This window comes from Macaca mulatta, chromosome 1 (genome assembly GCF_049350105.2).
Source record: "Macaca mulatta isolate MMU2019108-1 chromosome 1, T2T-MMU8v2.0, whole genome shotgun sequence".
NCBI lineage: Eukaryota > Metazoa > Chordata > Mammalia > Primates > Cercopithecidae > Macaca > Macaca mulatta.
In genome coordinates this window covers 238,360,243-238,380,867 of record NC_133406.1, presented here as the reverse complement: position 1 = coordinate 238,380,867, position 20,625 = coordinate 238,360,243, and the positions used below count along the sequence as shown (strand labels likewise).

At 63.4% G+C, this 20,625-nt stretch overlaps 2 protein-coding genes across 4 annotated transcripts in view; both read left to right on the top strand.

Annotated features, from left to right (window-relative positions):
• SKI (SKI proto-oncogene) overlaps positions 1-9,783 on the top strand; it is an 82,643-nt gene extending 72,860 nt beyond the window's left edge. Inside the window, exons 2-7 of one of the 3 annotated variants that reach the window (XM_028841065.2) lie at positions 4,095-4,220; positions 4,403-4,518; positions 4,968-5,236; positions 5,425-5,717; positions 7,146-7,376; positions 7,710-9,783. In XM_028841065.2, the coding sequence (XP_028696898.2) occupies positions 4,095-4,220; positions 4,403-4,518; positions 4,968-5,236; positions 5,425-5,717; positions 7,146-7,376; positions 7,710-7,898 (1,224 nt within the window). In that variant the 3' untranslated portion in view covers positions 7,899-9,783. Of the gene's footprint in view, positions 1-4,094; positions 4,221-4,402; positions 4,519-4,967; positions 5,237-5,424; positions 5,718-7,145; positions 7,417-7,583 lie in introns of all 3 variants that reach the window. The other 2 variants (XM_077979623.1, XM_015135489.3) reach the window with 2 other exon arrangements.
• A 6,741-nt stretch (positions 9,784-16,524) lies between these two features.
• LOC114674399 (uncharacterized) lies at positions 16,525-20,449 on the top strand. The gene is made up of 4 exons (XM_077980162.1): positions 16,525-17,251; positions 18,437-18,492; positions 18,861-19,095; positions 20,164-20,449. The coding sequence occupies exons 1-4, from the start codon at positions 17,174-17,176 to the stop codon at positions 20,410-20,412; spliced, it is 618 nt and encodes a 205-aa protein (XP_077836288.1). The 5' UTR covers positions 16,525-17,173; the 3' UTR covers positions 20,413-20,449.
• The last annotated feature ends 176 nt before the right edge of the window (positions 20,450-20,625 follow it).

The following is a 20,625-nucleotide window of genomic DNA, read 5'->3' as shown; positions in this document are numbered from 1 at the left end:
GAGTGCTGCTGTGCGCCCCTCTCTGCCCACCACTCACTACCGCCTCCCCGGAGTCTTGCTCTGGGGGGGTCCTGGTGTGGGATCTGCCTTCTGTCGTCCGGTGGAGCCTTGCCCGCTGGTGCCTGTGAGCCCAGGGTGGGTGGACGCCGGGTGGTCCTGGAGGTTCACAGCAGGCTCTACGTGTGGTTGTTTTGATTTTGGGTGTGAATCCTCTCAGCAAAGGTTGACTCAAACCCCAGTGTCCCCAGAAGGTTCGAGGCAACGACCCTCAGCACCGAGTGGCCAGCAGGGCGGGGATGTGGCCTTGAGCCCTGTCATTCAGCTTCAGTGTGAGAGAAGCAGCCCGGAGCTCTGGACAGCTGCTCAGGGACTCGAGTGACCGTCCCTGCCTCGGGACCACATGGGTGGGCGGGGCACAGCTGGTGCCCATGTCCTCCTCACAGGCTCTGGAAGTGAGCGGTGCTGAGGCCACAGTGGGGGAGGTGGCTGAGCTGACCACCCGGGCTCTCGGTGCCCTGGGAGGAGCTGTCATTAGGACATGTGCAGACTGGGTTCAGCCTGTCTGGGGTGGCTCAGGTGCCTGGGGACGGAGGCCAGCTGTAACCGCTGCTGTATTCAGTCTCGGGTTAGTGCCCTCCGCCTCTGCGGCGTCTCCCTCGGCAGCCGTCCAGGACTCCAGCCTCCCTGCCAGGGTAGGGGACGTGGAGCCTCTCCTTGGTCTCTGGGGTTGAGCTCTTGTGTGTTTGGACCCTGTGGGATCTGGCAGGAGAAGCAGCCCCCACTCTTGCTGAGCCAGGGGCCTGGGGAAGGGAGATGGCAGTTCTGTGACCTCCAAACTCCCTTTCCTCATTGCAGGGAATGGGTCAGTATTTTGCTCTGAGCCCTGAGCGTCTGCACATACCAGGCAGGAAAGGGTCCCAAGGCCTTCTTGGTGGCTCTTCTCTGTTCTTTGCACCTTGCAGGCCTGATACGCAGGGCCCCCGAGGGTGGGGTGTGCATTTTTGGAGAGCGTCTTTTCTGGGACACCCCCCATGGGGAGCCGCTGGCTTGCCTGTAGCAGTATACTGTGGCTGCCCCGTTCTGGGCAGGCGGCCACTGCCAGCTCCTCACCTGTTTGGGTCACCGCCTCTGCATAGGTCCTTTGGGCTTTGGGCAAGAACTGTTCCGTCAGAGGGCCTAGGGTGTCCACAACCTTGGGCCCACTGTTCCTCAGCCCTGCCCTGGCAGGGGGGCACCTGCACATGGGTGCAAGCTCACACTCGTTCCCCGGGTGCCTGCTGTCCAGGTAGCTTGCCTGGTCATTGTCGGGGTGTGGGGAAGGACCCCAGGAGGAGAAGTGGCCACGGGGCAGTGCGGCGTGTCGGCTGGCCTCCGCTGTGCAAGCTGACAGTGGCCTGAAGGGCTTTGGGATGGCCCAGCCCCATTGCTTTGGTGTGTCAGGTCCAGAGCCGTGCTCCTGCCTCATGGCCTGTGGGCTCCAAGGGCTAGTTTTGAAGCCCCAAGAAGGGTCACACCAGAGGCCAGCGGTTGTAGCTGCTCTTCCCAGAGGAAGACTCAGCCGTCTGTCACTGGGTGTGGTTTTGTCCCTGACCGACAGCTGACACTGGGGCCCCCGGGGGCCTTGGTAGGGCGGGTGGCATCCCAGGCCTGAAGACGGCTGTCTGCTTCCTGGGGCTTTGAGAAACCAATACTGCTCAGGTAACAGTCCCTCTGAGACTGTCACTTCCTCCGGCCGGCCCACAAGGGTGCAGACACCCTCTGTTTACACATTCCCCTCGTGATGCTGCAGAGAGCCCGCTCCGAGAGCTGGGGAGTGCCTGATGAGGATCCGGGGTCTTAACGGAGTCATGTCTCCGAAGGCTCGTCCTGGCCCCCTGAAGACCAGGAGGCTCCCTGGCCCCAAGGATGGCCCCAGCCCATCTGCCTCAACCCTCCAGATCTGCAGGGTCCTCGGCCACCCCCACTGAGCGGATGGGGGTCGGGGTCCTGGGCCTATGGTCCTCCCGCCACCTCCACAGGGCAGCTGCTGGGGCCCCGCCAGACAGAGCCGTGTTCTCAGATGTTGGCTGTCATGGAGGTGGCCTGAGGCGTCTGACTCTTTCCCCTCAAGGAGTCTCTGAGTCTCCCGGAGTCAGCGCCGGCTGTTGTGGCTTTTCCCCGGGTGAGAACTGAGCCGAATTTCCGCGCCCGCTTCAGTGGCTGCTTAGACAGGAAGCTCCACCCAGCTGGGCGTCCTCGGCCTTCTGTGCCTCTTGGGAGGGTCTGCATGATTCCGGAAGGGGCTCTGTTGCAGCTAGGATGGCACCCGCCCCTGCTGGGCACAGGCACGGCACCCTGCGGTCAGGGCCTCCGCCAGACGTCACCAACACTCAACTTCCCCTCGAAAGCTACCACATAGAGGGGGTATTTTCGGTGTCTTTTTTCCTGAACAGCTGTTTTAGTGTCTCTGAAAAAAACCGTCCACAGCCAGGGCTGCGTGAGCCTTCAGGGGCTGCCTGCCCTGCGTCCACGGCCCTGTGCCCGAACACTTACCTTTCTCCCTTGGGCCCAGGTCAGAGCCAGGCACCCACCCCTCCCCTGGCCCCACCCTGCTTGTTCCCTGAGGGCTGCAGGGTACGTGCACGTTCTACAGGGGAGGCCACAGGCTTTGGCCAGATCTTCCCCCAGGGCCCTCCATCCCCGTAATTGGGGCACCTTGTTGGACAGCCTGCCCTGTGCCCCACCTTCTCCTTAGGGAAGCAGGGTCCCTGCTGCCTCCAGGAGGCTGGTTCCTGATGCCGCGTCTCCTCCTGGAGTCCTGGAGGTGGGAAGAGCCCCCGGCCCTGAGTGTGCTCTGTCCACCAAGGCTTTCTGGCTGAGGGCAAGGGCAGCGCCCCCACCGCCCCACTGTGCTGCCCCCGCTTGAGGTTGGCCTCAGCAGAGTGAGCAGGACCTCACCCCGTGAAGGGTCCCTTGCCCTGTGTGGCCTCTTCTGCACTGGCCCGTGGTGTAGACCTGGCACCAGCTGCCCTGGGAACTCTGTGCTGTCCTGTGGGGTCTTTGGCAGTAGAGGAATGCTTGGTCGTACAGAGACTGCCCTGTGATTTTGCTTGGGAAGAGACCTTGGGTCTCATTTGTGCCTTGTGGGCAGCGTGTCTCAGGGATCTCCAGCCACAGGGCTGGGGGAGTTCATGTTTGCCTGAGGCTGGATGTACCGGCTCAGGCCCCCAGCACACAGCCTGTATCATTCACTGATTCTTGGGGGATGTGCCTGGGTACCTGACACACAACACCTGGTTCTGGGTGGGCTGGGTCCGGGCACCTTCGCTAAGCTTCCTCCAGCAGCAGGGCTGGCAGGGAACGAGGAAAAGGTGTGTGTGGTGCCATCCTGTAGACCAAGGCTCCTTCGGGGATGGTGTCCTTCGTTTTGAAAATGTTTCCTTCCTGTGGGGAGGGGGTAGCCAGAATGCCCACTCTTCAATGCACTGGTGCCAGTGGCCCACAGGGACACAGTGTCCCCTTCTCACGAACCACCCGTGCCACAGCTGCCCTTCCCAGACGCATCTGTCGTGAGTGGCTCTCACCGCGCTGTGGCTGTTTGAGCTGAGTGCCCAGCATGGGCACCCTCTGAGAACACACTCGGGTTCTTGGAAAGGGGTTTGGCAGGAGAAGGACGAGGGACTCCGGGCCAGGCTGAGCTGCTGTGGAAGGGGTCTTGGTTCTCCATCTGAAACCTGCTGCAGCCGTGGGTGAGGTCACCCGGAATGGCAGGACAGGGTCCGCTTTGTTCTGTCGGAGATGACCTGTTCCTCAGCACAGCCTCCATGCACCTGTTGCGCGTGACCCAAGGGCCTTTATGCAAAGTGGACTCAGCCTCCTGGGGGGTGCCATGGAATCTGCCTTCTGCACCACTCAGGGTCCTTCATGGCCAGAGTGCCTGGGGCTGTGACTGCCACGCTGGCCACGGGCTGGTGGAGGGACCATGCCCTGGGCACCACTCAGGGTCCTTCATGGCCAGAGTGCCTGGGGCTGTGACTGCCACGCTGGCCACAGGGTGGTGGAGGGACCATGCCCTGGGAACCAGATGTGCCAACAAGTCCTTTCATTGATCGCAGGTTTCCTCTGAGCCCCCGGCCTCCATAAGACCCAAAACAGATGACACCTCTTCCCAGTCCCCCGCGCCTTCCGAAAAGGACAAGCCGTCCAGCTGGCTGCGGACCTTGGCCGGCTCTTCCAATAAGGTGCTGTGGGGCCTGTCAGGGTCCTTGGGGTGGTGGGTGGTGGGTACTGGGCCCTTCTCCTTGGGCAGACCCAGCGGCTGGCGGCTCTGTCTGCCCCCCACTGAGGGCTGGCACCCGGCACAGCCTCGGGGACGTGAAGTGGCTTTTCTCCTGGTCACTCACACAGACGACTCTCTCGACAGAGCTTGGGCTGTGTTCACCCTCGCCAGCGCCTCTCTGCTTTCCGACCCTGGTCCCCCGCGGTGTCAGCGAGTGAGAAGGAGCTCTCCCCACACCTCCCGGCCCTCATCCGAGACAGGTGAGTGGGCACCATTCACAGGTGTTTCTGGCCACGGGGGAGGCCCCACGAGGGCTGTGCACGCGGACGCGCCCATGTTTCTGCAGGCTGGGTGCCCAGACCTGCCGCCTTTTGGTCAGGGCAGTCTCAGTGTTGGTTCCTTTGGCTGGCGTCATGATGGTGAGCACACCTAGAGCGTTCCCTGTGTTCTGGGTGGAGTCGTGGGTGGAGCCCTGTCTGCTGGGCGCAGCCTCTTGATGTGGTGGTCGGCCTGTGTCTGGCCTGTGCGAGATACCCAGCAAGTAGAAAATACTTATGGGTTCTTAGGAACTGAAAGCTTGACTTTAAGAATCAGAGCTGGGAGAGAAAGTCTTTCCTCTGTAACACCTTCAGAGCGGGTGTGTGCCACGATGGGTCTGGGTGGCTCTTGGGGACAGAGGTACCTTCCCGACACCCGTTTGCCTCTCCAGCTTCTACTCCTACAAGAGCTTTGAGACAGCCGTGGCCCCCAACGTGGCCCTCGCACCGCCGGCCCAGCAGAAGGTTGTGAGCAGCCCTCCATGTACTGCTGCCGTCTCCCGGGCCCCCGAGCCTCTCGCCACTTGCACCCAGCCTCGGAAGCGGAAGCTGACTGTGGACACCCCAGGAGCCCCAGAGACGTTGGCACCCGTGGCTGCCCCAGAGGAGGACAAGGACTCGGAGGCCGAGGTGGAAGTTGAAAGCAGGGAGGAATGTACGTGTGAGTCGCTTTCTGTGCCTACCTGTGGGCCGTGGGCTGTGGGCGTGGCACCGGCTGAGGGGGTTGGTTGCCTGGGGGTGCTTCGGCGGCCCCGTGTTTCGCAGGTTCCTCTGGGAGCGGCGCGTCTCCCTGATGTGGAGCTGCCGGGCACTTCCGTGACTTCGTTTCTGTCTCTGCTTCCTCCTCAGTCACCTCCTCCTTGTCCTCGCTCTCTTCCCCGTCCTTTACCTCATCCAGCTCCGCCAAGGACCTGGGCTCCCCGGGCGCGCGTGCCCTGCCCCCGGCCGTCCCTGATGCCGCGGCCCCTGCCGACACCCCCAGTGGGCTGGAGGCGGAGCTGGAGCACCTGCGGCAGGCGCTGGAGGGCGGCCTGGACACCAAGGAAGCCAAAGAGAAGTTCCTGCATGAGGTGGTCAAGATGCGCGTGAAGCAGGAGGAGAAGCTCAGCGCAGCCCTGCAGGCCAAGCGCAGCCTCCACCAGGTGAGCAGGGCGGGTGGCGCTAGGAGGTCCAGGGCGCGGGCGGTGAGCACAGCCTCCACTAGGTGAACGGGCACAGGTGATGCCTCCTCCCTTCCTGGCTGCGCCATGTGCTCCTCTCCGCCTCCACCTCAGTGGGCCTGCCTGGGACCTTGGGGGTCCGTCTCCCGAAAGCTGCAGCTCTGGGTATGGTGAGCCCCTCAGTGTCCCCAGGCCGATGGACATCCCAGGAGGCCCCTGCATTTGGCTTGACCACAGCTTTCCCCATCAGGATCACACACCCTGTGTGGTGGCCCCACGAAGGAAGTAGCCGTGTTCCTCTGGTATAAAGAAGGCCGGGCTATTTTTAGTGGCAGAAAGAGTCGGGAGCAGCTGCACGGAGACAGTTCCTTGCTCTGTGTGCTCCAGGAGTGGGTGTTCACGCGCTCCGCCAGCAAGACCTGGCTTCTGCAAAACAGGCGTGAGGGGTGTGCTTCCTAAAGCCTGGTATTCCAGGAGGCGGCTCCTGCCAGGCCTCCCAAGTAGGAAGGAGAGGGCTCGGCCCGCGCGCACACCCCACCTGCACATGCTGCTTCTCTGGGCTCTGCCTCACGGTTCTCACGCTGCAGCTCCGGTCTCGCGCCTCCTTTTACGTTGTTTAGGTTTCTTTCTGACTTGACTGAGGGAGGCGCAGTTCACAGGCAGGGCTGCCTGCGGGGAGAGGTGTGCGGGTGGCCCGGCCTTCACCCGGCCCCAGCCTCGCTAAATTCACACCTCAGCGGTGTCTGGCAGCTTCCGCGGCGTGGGCTTTAGCACAACACAACCCCGTCGGCCCTCAGAGCTGCAGGGTTGTCGACGTGCCCCCTTGCGCGTGCCAGTCCCTCGCCCCAGCGCGTCCCCCGCCACTGTTGTCCTTGATTCTGGTTGGAGGTGTGATTTCCCACATGCATATTCATGTGGTGTTTGCAGCGTGGGGTGTGAGTCACACGGATATTTTCATGGGGAGGCGGGGGGCTTGTGGAGGCGCCCAGTGGATGGATGTCTCCATCTGGCCGCGTGGGGAGACCCAGGGCCCTCAGATGGTGCGACGTCTGAGGCTGCCCTCCTCACATTGGTGGGAGCCGGGGCCTACTTGGCTGGCTGCCCTCAAGGGGAACATGGCCCTGGATGTCAGGGGAGGGCCCTGCTGCAGCCTCAAGTGTGACTGACTCAGGCCCCCAGGTGCAGCACAGCTGCCGCAGGCCTGGCAGAAACTCAGGATGGGGGTCTGAAAAGCCTTTGTGGGGTGGGGGCACCACACGAGTTGGGCACAGATGGGGCACTGGGGGCGGGGCTCGAGGGCACATTGCCAGATGGTTGACCCCACGGGGCGGGCTGGGGGCTGCTGGCCATGGTTGGGGGGCGGCGCTGGGACCGGCTGGGAAGTGACCCTGAGCCGTCCCTGGCCCCCAGGAGCTGGAGTTCCTGCGCGTGGCCAAGAAGGAGAAGCTGCGGGAGGCCACCGAGGCCAAGCGGAACCTGCGGAAGGAGATCGAGCGCCTCCGCGCGGAGAACGAGAAGAAGATGAAAGAGGCCAACGAGTCCCGGCTGCGCCTGAAGCGGGAGCTGGAGCAGGCGCGGCAGGCCCGGGTGTGCGACAAGGGCTGTGAGGCGGGCCGCCTGCGCGCCAAGTACTCGGCCCAGGTATGCGGGTGGGGAGACTGAGGCACGTGGCGCGGCGGGCGTGGAGCCCAGACCGCATGGGGCCACCGTGGGCCCTGGTGGCCAGCCCTGCGCAGCCGGAAAGGCCTTGGAGCAGAATCTAGGGCCGGGACCGTGATCAGTGCGCGCCCTGACGGGCACAGGGTGGGTGGTTGCTGGGTCCTGTCTCGTGAGCCTATGTCCCGGCAGGTGGAGGAGGGACCGGCACGTGGCATGGGGGAGGCACAGGAGCGGTGCAGGAGCCTGCGGTGGGGGCAGCAGCGTCGGGCCTGGGCAGGGCAGCGAGCAGACGCTAACCACGCAGCTCCCTTTCAGATCGAAGACCTGCAGGTGAAGCTGCAGCACGCGGAGGCCGACCGGGAGCAGCTGCGGGCGGACCTGCTGCGGGAGCGCGAGGCCAGGGAGCACCTGGAGAAGGTGGTGAAGGAGCTGCAGGAGCAGCTGTGGCCGCGGGCCCGCCCCGAGGCTGCGGGCAGCGAGGGCGCTGCGGAATTGGAGCCCTAGATTCCGTGCCTGCCACCGCGGCGCCGCCGACAACGCGGGTGCAGGGGGCGCGGCTGGGCGGTGCAGCTCTGCCCGGCCGCGCCCCTGCAGCCCGCCCACACAGCACAACGTCTTACTGTGCCTATTACCAAGCGAGTGTTTGTAACCATGTAGTTTTGGAATCCACTGCAAAATTTTCTACTGGCCAAGTTCAAGTGAGCAAGCCGTGTCCCCCAACGGCAGCTGGAGACCGGGCCAGCTCGGCGGCATGCTGGTCCTCTGCTTGCTAGAACATTCTAACATTTACACTTTGTTATAAGCTATTTAAAACCAGTAAGGAGACTTGAAATTCAGAAAATCAACACATTTTTAAATGACTAACTTTTAAAAGCCCCCAACACATAACGCCATCTGAAGACCCGCAACGGAGTGGGGGTGGCGGCCGCCCCACCCTCCCCACCCGGGGAAGCCATCACAGCTCATCTGCCCGCGGCTGCGTGAGGACAGCAGGGGTTTTTCTTCAGAGTCTATTTTTTCAGCGACAAGGACCCAGGTCTTCCTGCTGCTGCCAGGGAGAGCAGGGACAGTGCCGCGTGCGAGATGAGCTCGAACACTGCCCGCCTTACGCCCACCCCGCCTGCCATGTCGCCATCGATGCCAGCGCTGCCCCCACGGGTACCAGGAGGTGCAGAGCCGCACAGGAGCTGCCCCAGAGCTGAGGGGACGGTCTTCGGCTCCTCTGCACCCCGTGATTCTGCCCAGGCTCCTCCACCACGAGGCACTGACCTGCGTCAGGTGGTGACCGTGGCTGGCGGTCACACCCTCAGCCCCTCCGGGCACACGTGCCGCCTGACCGGGCGATCAATTTTCAGCTCGGCAAACATCGCTCCCTTCATTTTGGGACTGAGGCTGCAGCATTGGAACAAAACAGCATTATTTCAATTTTTCTTTTTTTTTTTTGTTCATTTAAACGTATATTTAGAACTGCACTTTGTCAACAACCTTCCCTTTCTATTCCCCAGTGAACTGAGGTTTTTACCGATTTATAGAGCAGTCAAATCCTAAGTGCTCGAGTGCTTAGAAACCCCCTCTGGTGCTTGGTTGAACAAGGGAATCACAAGAAAACGAAAATGCAAAAACTGAACTTCGGGGGTCGTTCTGTGCCTTCCAGCATCTTGTACAGCAAATCCTGACTCGTGTCTTTTTACCCCCAAAATATCTGTCTTCAGTAGCGACTGAATCTGCCACTCTCAGAATAAGTTCCTTGCATTTATTCCAAATAATCTCGTTTACTCTCACCTGTTTATGCAAATTGTATAAGGTTTCTTATGCCCAAGCTTGAAAAATGATTTCCCAGTAGACAAGAGGCGGCTACCCATCCTACAGTTACGGTATTTATTTACATAAGAAGATCTTACCGGAGTTCTTTGCTTGAATCCGTTGTAACACCCACGGCAGCTGCACGCGCTCACGGAAGGTGGAGATTACTCGCCCAGGTACAGACGACCTCGGGGCAGTGACGAGCAAAGACCAGAGACTGCTGAGCCCTCGCGTCTGGGTGGCGGAATTGCCTGCAGGGTTTTGCCCTTGGTTTACTGAGGGGGGTCTTGGTTGCTGCTGAAGCCCCCCACCCCTTCTAAAGTGCAATGCAAAAGGGACATCATGTATATGCAGCGTTTGTTTGGGTTTTTCTTTGCTTTTGTTTTCTTTGCGGTTGTTCTATCTGTGTGCATGGATTCCACACCTCTGCCGTAGGTAGATCCGTCAGCGGGCATTATTACCGTGTCTTGTAAAGGGTCAGTTTTGTTATGCAACACGCAGAATGCTGTTTTTAGCCTTGTTTTACCAGAGTTGTGTTTTTTCAGTCATTTCTTCAAGGGAAACTAAACGATTTAGTTGGAGCAAAGCTTTAAGTGTGTTGGCGTGCTTCTGTGTGGCTGTCCTGTCGCCAGGTCGAAGATCACCGTGAGGTAGAGGCCCTGCCCCATCCCCGGGGCTACCAGGTTTGCTCCGTTTGCTTTGAGTTTTTACACCCCAGAGGGAGATGAACTTTTCCAAGCTCTGTCTGGGCCAGAGCCTCTCCTTGCCCTTGCTCCATCCTGATGGTCACCGTTGGGTCCACGCCTCCACCGCCCCGTCTTGCCCCAAACGGAAAGCGCTGTGTCTGCAGTGGCAGCCCTTCCCCACTTTGGCTCTGGGAGGGTCCAGCCAGTGTCACCTGGGCCCACCCCTTCCTGCAGCTGCCAGGCCCGTGCGGTCAGTGGGACCCGGACGCGGGCAGGCCCTCCCTGCACCAGCCACTGGAGCTGGGGACCTTCCCAGGCAGTTCCCGCAGCTCTTAGCTCAGCCCACCAGGGTTGCTTCCACCCTCAGGGCCCTGAGTCTGAGGAGACAGCTGTGGCTGCAGGGCCGCTCTGGACTGGGGTCCCAGGCCCCGAGGGGTGCGTGCCTGGCTTCCCTTGGCACAGGTGCGAGTCAGTTTCCTTTCAGCAGAAGGGGGGAAGAGGTGTCCGCTGTGTGGGCTGCTGACTCCTCTGTGTGTGAGGCCCTTCATCTAAGTGATTTTGTATTCAGTTTAATTCTCATTATATTTCTATACTGAAAGAAGATTTTTAACGAAGGGAAAAACAACAGCAATAACATTCATATCTCTGGAGCAGCTAACTCGTACCCGTAACGTCTGCTTTTCGTACAGAACTAGCCAGTGTAAAAACAGTTCACCTGTAAATACTTGTTCCTTTTTCACCGTTGTATTATACATGTATATGCTGGGTCCTTTTTCAGAAACTCTTTTCTTACCTGAGAGTCGTCTTGTTTTCTGGGCTGTTTTTAACTGAGGAAAAAAAAAAAATGCTTTCCTGCTGGGGGGCGGGGGAGACAGAGAAACCCGTGTGCGTTTCCCATGTGACACCCCCCTCCCTGTGGGTCTGAGCCCCGGCCCCCCCACCCCCCACCCCCCACCCCCCACCCCCTTCCTCCCTTCCTCCCTCCTCCCCGTGGGTCCGAGCCCCGGCCCCCCCACCCCCTCCTCCCTGTGGGTCCGAGCCCCGCCCCCCCCACCCCCTCCTCCCTGTGGGACTGAGCCCTGCACCCCCCCTCCCTGTGGGTCCGAGCCCCGCCCCCCCACCCCCTCCTCCCTGTGGTTCTGAGCCCCGCCCCCCCACCCCCCTCCTCCCTGTGGGTCTGAGCCCCGCCCCCACCCCCTCCTCCCTGTGGGTCCGAGCCCCGCCCCCCCACCCCGCCCTCCCTGTGGGTCTGAGCCCCGCCCCCCCACCCCGCCCTCAGCCCGCCAGGGTCCAGGGAGACATTTGTTCTTGCTTTAAGTCAGGAGTCACAAATGACTTTTTTTTCAATTAAGGAAAAAGCTCCATCTCTACCTTTAACATCACCCAGACCCCTGCCCCTGCCCGTGCCCCACGCTGCTGCTAACGACAGTATGATGCTTACTCTGCTACTCGGAAACTATTTTTATGTAATTAATGTATGCTTTCTTGTTTATAAATGCCTGATTTAAAAAGAAAAGAAAAAGAGCTTGGCATATTTATCTATTTCGCTGTGTACCTGTTAGTCCTTCCCCGACCCCGAAACAGATGACATTGTACAATAAAGGACTTTGAGAGGACTGCAGGACAGCCGTGCATGTGCCCACCGCAGCCCCTCCCTGGACCGGCCACACACGGGCGGCTGGGACCCCCTCGCGTTCAGGCCACTGTGGGTGGCAGCACTGTCACATGTCAGATCGTGGGCCTCGGGGTTTCCATCGACCCCGAGGGCACATGGGGTCCAGGTGGCCACCCTGGCACAACTGCCCTCTCGCCTCGTCCCCATCTTCTCCGAGCTGGACAAGGCCACGGAGGTTTCAAACCCCTGCGATTTAGGGAGCTTGCAGTCCCTCCTTGTAGCACTGGATGTGGCTGGAGCCCCGGCTTGAGGCCACCATGGCCTTGGCCAGGCTGGGAGAAAACCCCACAGAGGGCAATGCCAGGACAGAAGATGGGATGGGGCCTTCCCGGCTGGGCCTCCACAGGGGCCTCTGAGGCCACACCTGGGGTTGGCCAAGGTCCAGCTCCCACATGGACAGACCTGTCCCCAACGGGTGGGTCGCCAGCTCCCTGAGGAGCTCCTAGGTCACTTGCGGGAGGAGAGGAGAGGTGGCATCAGAACCCTGGACCCCAGCGAGCTGCCCTGAGGGAGACACAGAGGTCCCTTCTCCCCACCTGACCTCACGGTGGGCCCTTCCCAGACCCCTGTTCTGGGGAGTGGAGGTGCCCGCCGCACGCCCGTTTCGTGGAGGCACAGCCGCAGGCTAGGGTCCTGGGTCCCAGGCCACCACCTCTCTAGGCTTTCTTAGGCCACCACATCCAGCATCTCCAGCCCATCCAGGCCCTGACAGGTGCATCTGGCCTGTGGTCTGAGAAATACTTGGACTGGAGAGCCCCTCTCCCCAGCCTCCCGGCACAATTCCCGGGTCCCCGTCTTCTCTCCGCCCCCCGGGAAGCGCCCCCAAGCCTGGGGCTGGAACAGACCTGGCCCTGCCCTCACTGGCACACAGGGACTTCCTCCTTCCCTGCCCAACTCCAGGGCCCCAAAGGCCTCACAGAGCCCCCCCAGGGAGGGGGTACAGGGCGGCCTCTAGACCACACAGGCCCACCCCAGCAGGCCTGGAAACACCCACTCCACGTGGGCCTGGCCTCCCCATCCAGGCTAGGCCCTTGGGTACTGGGGGCAGTGGGCCGTGGTGTGGGCCGAGGGGAACATGGGCCACAGCAGGAGTGGGCGTGGACTGGTCCTGGGCACTTGCATGTTCTGGGGGACAGAGGATGGACGGCTCCAGAGTGCCGCTGGCTGGACCCTGAGACACAGTTGTGAGCATGGAGCCGCAGCCTGCGGTCAGGTGCCGTGGGGCCCACGGGGAGGAGTGGGGGAAGGGCTGGGCAGAGATGTTGGGTGGGCCTCGCGGGCTGTCCCTGTGGCCACGTGGGCACTGTCTCGGAGCTGAGTGCCACAGGGCTTGATGTCGGCCCTCCCGGAGGCTCAGAGGCACTGCGTCCAGCAGCCACGCCGCGGCGGGGGGGCGGGGGGGCGGGGGCTGCTCTGGGCTCAGTTGTTCCCCGAGTTGCCCCAGGTTTCTCTTTGGTGTTTACCTTTGGGTATAAACTCCGAGCTTTAAAGGGCTCTGGCCACCTGCTGAGCCAGGTCAGCCATCACCCAGGGCCAGAACCCTCTTCCCAAAGCTGTTCGAAGGGGTCCAGGGGTCTCCTGAGGGCTGGGGGAGAAGAGGCCAGGGTGGGAGAAGCTCCCTGCCTCTGTGCCAGGGAGAGATGGCTCTCGCCACCCTACCTCTGCATCCTCAGGCTCAGGACTTGCAGCATTCACACCTGCCTGGGCCTCTGCAGGGACCACGGGTTGGCCGTCCAGCCTCAGCTCCTTGGAAGGGCAGCTCCCAGTACTAGTACCCCTGTTCCTGGCAGTCCCTGTTTCCCAGTCCCCTGAGAGCTGGGGTCTGGGGAAGATGACCTCCATCCTCAGTTTCTGCCCCACCCGTTTCATTTCTGCCTCAGTCACCAACAGCTGTCCTCGGGCCACCCTTGGGTCTCAGCTGTGCTGGTCTCCCTTCCTCCTGCAGCCACAGTCCTGCCGGCCTTCCCTCACCACTCTGTTGTCAAGGGGGCTGGCAGCGGCCGAGCAGCCTGGCCTTGTCTGGGGAGGCAGCAGCCGGCACGTCCTCAGTGGGGAGTGGGGACTGCTGACCAGTCACTGCAGCCACTGGTTCAGCCCAGCGTGTCCCTGGCCCCTAAGCCTGGGCGGGGACCTGGCTCCACCCTCACCTCATCCTCAACCCACCCTCCTGCCCCAGTGCAATGCTCCGAGGGCATGGCCAGGGGCCCCCAAGCTGGACGCCCCCTCATGGCTGCATGAAGGGCTCTGCCCAATGCCCCAGCCCACAGGCCTGGACCCCGACCCCATCCTGGCCCAGGCCTGGCCACCCCCATGCCCCAGCACCTGCTCCGACTCCCTCACTTCCTTCTGGCTGGAAGAGGCAGCCCCCACCCACTCTGTTCTCGGAGCCTCTGCACAGCTGCTGGTCCTGCTCCAGGCAACCCAGCCTCGGACCCCATGGAGCCTCCCCTGCAATGAGATGTGGAGCCCACAGGGACACCCCCAGGCCAGGGCCGTCTGCCCTCAGGAAAGGATGGGGTCGTGACCCTGATGTGTTGGCCCTTGGGGGGTCCTGACCCTCCCCACAGAAACTGCCCTATCCACCCCACCCCTAGGGGACCCTGGGGAGGGGGTGAGGACAGAACATTTGGAGACTGGATGCCCGCCCAGCCCTGCCACCCCCTGGTCTCAGTGACGCAGATGGCCATCTGTGCCTGGCCTGTGCCAGGTGGGCGGGGGCTTCAATGGCTGGGGCACCCAGCCCTGGAGCAGGTGGCCCCGCTGCGGGTGGGGACCAGCAGGGGCAGCCTGGCCAGCCTGGCTTGTCTTTGCAGTGTCCTGTGCTGGGCCAGGTGTCCGGCTGGGCTGGGAACGGACCTTTCTCTCCCATGGCCGGGCCTGGCAGCTCTCACTGGCAAGAAGTACAGCCCAGGCTTGGCCTGCATGGCTCCTGCTGCAAAGGAGGCCTGTTCCAGAAACTTCCAGGGACAAGGAACCGTGGGGAAGTGGGGAGGTGGAGGCTGGAGGCAGGGGCTCCCTGGGTCAGCCCAGGCAAAAGTGTCTACCAGCCTCCTGCCCCTCCGGCAGCTGTCCCAGGGATACTCTCAGGTAAAGGGGCGCCAAGTGCTCAGGCCCCGTGGGGATACAACTGGCTGGCTTGGAAGGGTGGGCTCCTGGCTGCCCAGCTCAGCCCAGAAACCAGGGTGGGTTGCCCTCCAGACCTAGAACCAGAGCCCAGGGGTGTGGAGGGTCGAAGGCCGCCTAGAGGCCTTGGTGGGGGCCGGGCAGGCCACCAGCCCTGGACCCTGAAGGGTCCCGTGTCCCGTATACCCTGGCCAGTGCCGGCTGCTGCCCCTCTGGCCTGGCCCTGCCAGATTCTCCCTAACAGCCCTGTCCCCCTCTCTGCTGTTGGAACCTTCTGGCCCCTCCTGCAAGGTGGGCCTGGCCAGGCTGGGGTCTGGGTGGCGGGCAAGCAGGAACCAGAGCCACTGCTTGCCAGGGACACACGATGGAGCTGTGTGTGTCCCTCCCTCATGGAGATGCCCCCGGCTGGGTGAAACGACCCTGGTCGGTGCTATGCCCGGGTTAGGCCAGGCCACCAGTCCCAGATGGACACTGCCCTGTGCCCTGCTGTGCCCACCCTGGGGGAGGAGCTGGGCAAGGTGCTGTGTGCCCTGTGGTCCAGTCCCACTCTGCCCTGCCCCTGGTGGGGCCTGGACCCGAGGGATGTGAGGCCCACGCCCCAGCTTCCTGTTTCTAAGGAAAAACAGTCCTAGGAAAAAGGCTGTATGGTCGGAGGAGCTGCCCTCGCCAGGGCCTGGGGGGTTGGAGGGGGGAGACCGCCCCATTCTGTGATCCCAGAGGCGCGCAGAGAGGTGCAGTTGGTGTGGCCGGCACTGGGTCAGGCTTAGGCCGGGGTCTTTCAGGTATCGGTGTTGGCCCCTCCATGTTTAGAATCCCCCTCAGGCCAGCCCAAGGCGGCCTCCAGGGTCACTCCTGCACAGGACAGTGGCCGGAACTCTGAAATGACCACCGACCTGCACTGGCCGCTGGGGGTCTGACAGACCAAGGCTCTGGGACCCCCAACCCATCCTGCGCCCCCTGCGCGGAGTCTGCGGGGTCAGTGGTGCGCAGGACAGAAAACCCCGCGGTGGGGCCCGGGCCTGCCCCCGGCCCTGGCGCTGTCCTGGCATCCGGGGAAATCCTGTTTCTGGCTTCAGGCCAGGGCCTGCCCCTCACCCTGGAGAGGCCCCGTCGGAGGCCGGCCTCGCGGGGGAAAGGCGGTGGCGAAGGAACCACCCAGAAATTGCAGCGCGGGCTCCGAAACCTTCCCAATCCCGCTCCTTCGCCCGGGCCGGAAGCCGCGCTGTGGGGGTGGGGAGGGGTGCACGTCCCGGTCCCCGCGTCGCGTCCTCAGGACCAGGGCGGCCTCCCCGACTCCCGTTCCGTTCCCGGTCCGGGGGCACTGGGGGCCCCGAGTCAGGCGGAGCGCGCCGGGCCCCATTCCCCACGCGGAGGGGCAGCCCCGCAGCCTTAGTTTCCCCCCCGCCCCCGCAGCCTCAGTTTCCCCCCCCGCCCCCGCCGCCGCTTCCGCTTCCCCCACCCTCCCTGCCGTCCGGGGCGGCGTCCCCCAGATTCGCGGCCGCCGCCTCGGATTCCGGCGGGGCGGGGCGGGGCGGGGGCTTCCGGCCTGGGGGCGGCGGGTCCGAGCCGCAGACCCGGGCTGGGGGGCGGGACGGAGGCCCTGGGAGCTTCCTGCAGCGTCGGGGGCGGCTCCCGAGGCGGGAATTCCCCCCAACCCGAGGCGGGCGAAGTGCGGGGGTCTCAGAGGTTGTGGCTCCTCCCGTCGGTGGGCGCGGCCGCCCCCAGAGGCCGCTGCGGGAGGCAGGGCGGCGGCAGGAAGCGTTCCCACCCCCGTTCCCCCTCCCCGCCGCCCCCGCCGCCCCCTCCTCCCCGGCTCGTCCCCCCTTCCCCACCCCGGGCCCTGCGGAGGCGGCGCGCGTTTCACGGGTTTCACCGCCCGCGGGGAGGTCGGGGGGGGGGGGGGCGGCGCGACCCCCGGCGGCGGAGGCGGGAATTGCCGCTTGGCTGAGCTCGGGTGGGGGGTCTCTGCCAACCCTGCCCTCCCGGAAGGTCCCAGCCTGGCGGGTTGGGGTGCTTTTCGCTCTGGGGAGCAGCCTCCCTGTTCTGCTCGGCTGGGGGTCTGTTCCCGGGAAGAACCACCGCCCCCCATCCCGGCCCGCAGGCCCCAGCCGCCGAGTCGCTGCTGGGGGAAGTGGGCGCCGGCCGCCCCCTCTCCATGAGCCCACTCGAGGGGCCTGGGGGAACTTGGTGGATCCAACCACAGGAGACCATGAGACACAGGCGGCCTCCCGAGACCTGCCCCTTAGAGCTGTTTTTCCTTCTCACCTGCCCCCAGCTCCCTGCAGGCCTGGCCTCCTATCCCCCTCAGGCCATCAGCCAAGGGACCCCCAGCCCAGGCACCCCCACCCATGCTCTAAACTGTGGGCTTGAAACCCGCCCTCCCAGCAGGGAGCCTGGCTGCATCCCAGGCCACTTCTGCTTGGAGCTCTGTGGAAGGCCCCCAGGCACTGAGCCCTGCTCCCGCTAGCCCCCATCAGGAGTACAGCAGCGTCATGGTGCTCAGCCTGCTTCTCCCTGCCTGGGCAGGACCGTGGAGCCGTGTCCTCCTGTCCCCAGGTGGAAGCCGGCAGGTGGGACCCTAGCAGGGGACATGCGTGGTGTGTGGGTGGATGAGGACCCAGTGGGGTCAGGTCTGGGACAGCAGGACAGGGTCTCCAGGTGTGGGCCTGGCTAGGGATGGGCGGGAGAATGACTGGTGGTGCCGAGGCCACTGGGGAGCCAACATGCAGTCCCCGAGGGGTCTCCAGGGAGCAGCCGCTGGGCTGGGCAGCTGGGAGCAGGAGCTGAGAGAGCTGAATCCTGGCCTGCCCGTGGGGACTCCTGGGCCGTGAGGCAGGGGTGGGCAGAGCCTCGACCCTTGATGGGGGCCCCTCCCTGGCTGTGGTCGACCTCAGGAGCCAAGGAAGCTAGGGGGCTGGCGTGGGCCGCTACCTCTGTTCCCCACGGGTCCTCAGGAAGGAGGGTGCACAGACTGAGGAGGCCCCACTGGCCCTGGAGCTGTGTTCGGAAGCTCCCAGCCTGGCTCCTGGCTCTGGTTGCCGTGGGTGGGAGGTGGAAGTACTAGGAGGAGTGTCCAGCATTTTCACAAGTGCTACCGCCAGAGGCCAAGTTGGGGGCAGAGAGGGCAGCCAGGCAGCACCCTGGCCCCAGGCGGTCTCCCCAAGGCTCGCTGAAGAGCCGGCAGCTCCCCTTGCAAGCCCCAGCTGGGGGCTCTGTCATCAGGGAGGCCCTGGCTGCCTCTGGGCCTGGAGGCAGGACAGAAGGGGGCTGATGGGTGTGGTGTTTGCTGAGCTGTGGTCTTGCTGAGCCAGCCCACAGGCCCAGTGACTCCTGGCTTACTCGGCCCAGGCCTGAGGCTCCCAGGGAAGGCCAGGCCAGGCTGTGCAGGAACCTGCCTATGGGGCTGGGCACCTGGCCCTCCAGGAAGGCCTGCCTGGGCGGGGCTGCCCTGCACAGCTGGTCTCGACACCCCCCTAGGCACCAGAAGTGAAAAGGGAGAGGCTTTGGGAGGGGGACACAGGTCAGGTGGGTCCCATCTGGTTCATGGCTGTGGCCTAGCTATGCTGTCCACTGGTAACACCAAAGGGGCCTGGGCATGGTCTGGAGGGTGTCCTGGCTGAGCCGCTGCTGAAGGGGTGAGGCGGGCATCCCCTCCCCACCCCCACCCCATCTCTCTACCTCTGTGTCTTCGCCTGTGTCTGTCTCTGACTGTGTCTCTGCCTCTTTGTGTGTTTCTGTCTCTCTCTGGCTCACAGATTCCACCTTCCATGGCAGCAACTGGCTTGATGGCTTTCAGTGTCATCTTTGCTCGGTAACCCGTGGGTGGGAGGAAAGGAGGAACGGCCACTGCTCCCTTGTCTGGAGGTTGAAGGAACAGGAAGGGCACGGGGAGGCGGGCGGGGCTTGGACCTGGAGCTCTCCTCAAGACTCCTCCTGGGGCAGGAGAGGGGGCTGGCTGGGGTTGGGGGGGCTCCACCTCCGAGACACTGTGCTTATGAGCTTGCCAGAGAGCTGCCACCTGGCCTCGGGTTCCCAGGGGTGGCACCAGTAAGCCGTGGTCTGCAGGCCAGAGGCAGACACAGCCCCTACCATGCCCACCAGGTCAGGAGGAGCCCAACAGAGCCCCTGCCCAGCCTGGGAGGAGGCCTTAGCCCAGCTCATATCTGGCTGTGTTGACAGTCACATGGCATGGCCACCCTGGCCCCAAAGCCGGTGTGTTGCCACCTCCACACCACGAGCTGCCCGCTCTCCCCCCGACACGCAGAGGAGAGCCTGCTCAAGAGGACTGGGAAGCCTGGGAGACCGTGGCCGCCACGGGCAGGGCTGGTGGCCACCGCCGCATGCTGCCAAGGCCTTTGGGAGCACGTCTGTCCCCAGCCCGCGCCCTCCGCTCAGAGACGCTGCTCGGCCTGCAGTAAGTCTGTCCACTCACGCCGTCACTGAGGCCCCAGTGCCGGGTGTGAGGCCAGTGCCCAGGAATCAGTGCCCAGTCTCAGACGCAGACTCAGTGAGCAGGGGCAGGCGAGCCGAGGTCAGCCCATGAGCCTCTATCCTTCCACGTGACCCCGCCCCGGGCTCGGCACTCAGGGACTGGTTCCGGCCTGCGTGGGGCAGGCAATGGGGGAGAACTTTCATGGGGGCGGGGTACACCCCGGAGCAGGGAGGTGTGCTGGTGGGAGACGCATGTCGGGGGCTCTGGGTCCTCCTTCCAGGGTCTTCCCACCCCAAGACAGCAAAGGGTCCTGGGACTCTGCCCAAGAGGTCAGCTGGACCAGACAGATGGGCCAGCCTCTGTGGCCTCCCCAGGGCATGGGGACTGGCAGACTCAGAAGCCAGGGTGAAGGGACGCGGGAGGCCTTGTGTTCTGTGGCCCGTCCCGAGGACTCTGTCCCTACCGTGGGCTGTCCAAGCAGAGTTCGAGGGGACGGTCACTGTCCCTGGGTGAGGCCTGGCCTGTGGCCACCTCGCCACTCCTGGTCTCTGGACGCTGCTCCCCGCAGTCCCTCCCTCTCCCACCCGGCTCCTCACCACACGTCCAGAGCAGTGTCTGTGGCCACAAGGCTGTCTCCGCAGGCTTCTCTCCCTAGCTGTTTTTGCTTTTTGTTTTTAAAAATTCAAATTTTGTGTGTATTTTAACTTTGGGATGTGGCGTGGGGAGTAGGGTGAGTGGGGCTGGGGCGGGAGTCCAGGCAAGGCCCAGGCGCTGCATCTCTCCAAGGCCGACTGCCTGTTGGCTCTGAAGCATGCTGGCCAGAGAGGCGCCAGCAGCCCTAGGGAGCCACGGCTCTCTGCTCCCTCCCAGGGTCCCCAGGGCCTGTCCTGGTGGGTTGGGCATGGGCAGAGGAGCACGGCCAGGTAGCCACCTGGCCACCTTCTTGGGCCCTCAGTGGCCCCAGCAGCAAGCCCAGGGGACACCGACGCCTGCCCTGGTTTTGCTGTGATAACCAAGGAAGCGGATGGCTCTGGGCTTCTGTGTTTGCAGAGAGCTTGCCGAAAAGTCAGCCTCGATGGACGGCAAGATGCACCTGTCAGCCACAAAGGAGCCCCCCCGAGGTGCAGACCCCCACGCCCGCCGCACCCGTGGGGAGAAAACAGTCCTGGATTTCCTGTCGTGGGTTTTGTGACTCTGAAAGCCGAGGCTGCTGATTGGGAATTAAATCCCAGAGGACACCGCTCCGCACACTGGAAACCCAGCAGCTGCTGCTGTTCCCAGCAATTTTTTTCTCTCTAAATTGAAACATCATTTTCTATTTTTCTTCTGACACAAATGTGGTTTCATCCTGAAGTGAAAAAAAGCTACAAAGCAATTTGCCAAATGTAAGGGGCAGACCCAGGTGAGCGTCGCTCACTTGCAGTTGATCAAGGCCAGCGTGGCGCGGTGGCATCTGCCCTTCGCGGGGGCTCTGTGGGCCCGGCCTGGCCGATGTCTGCCTGTCCTCCTGGG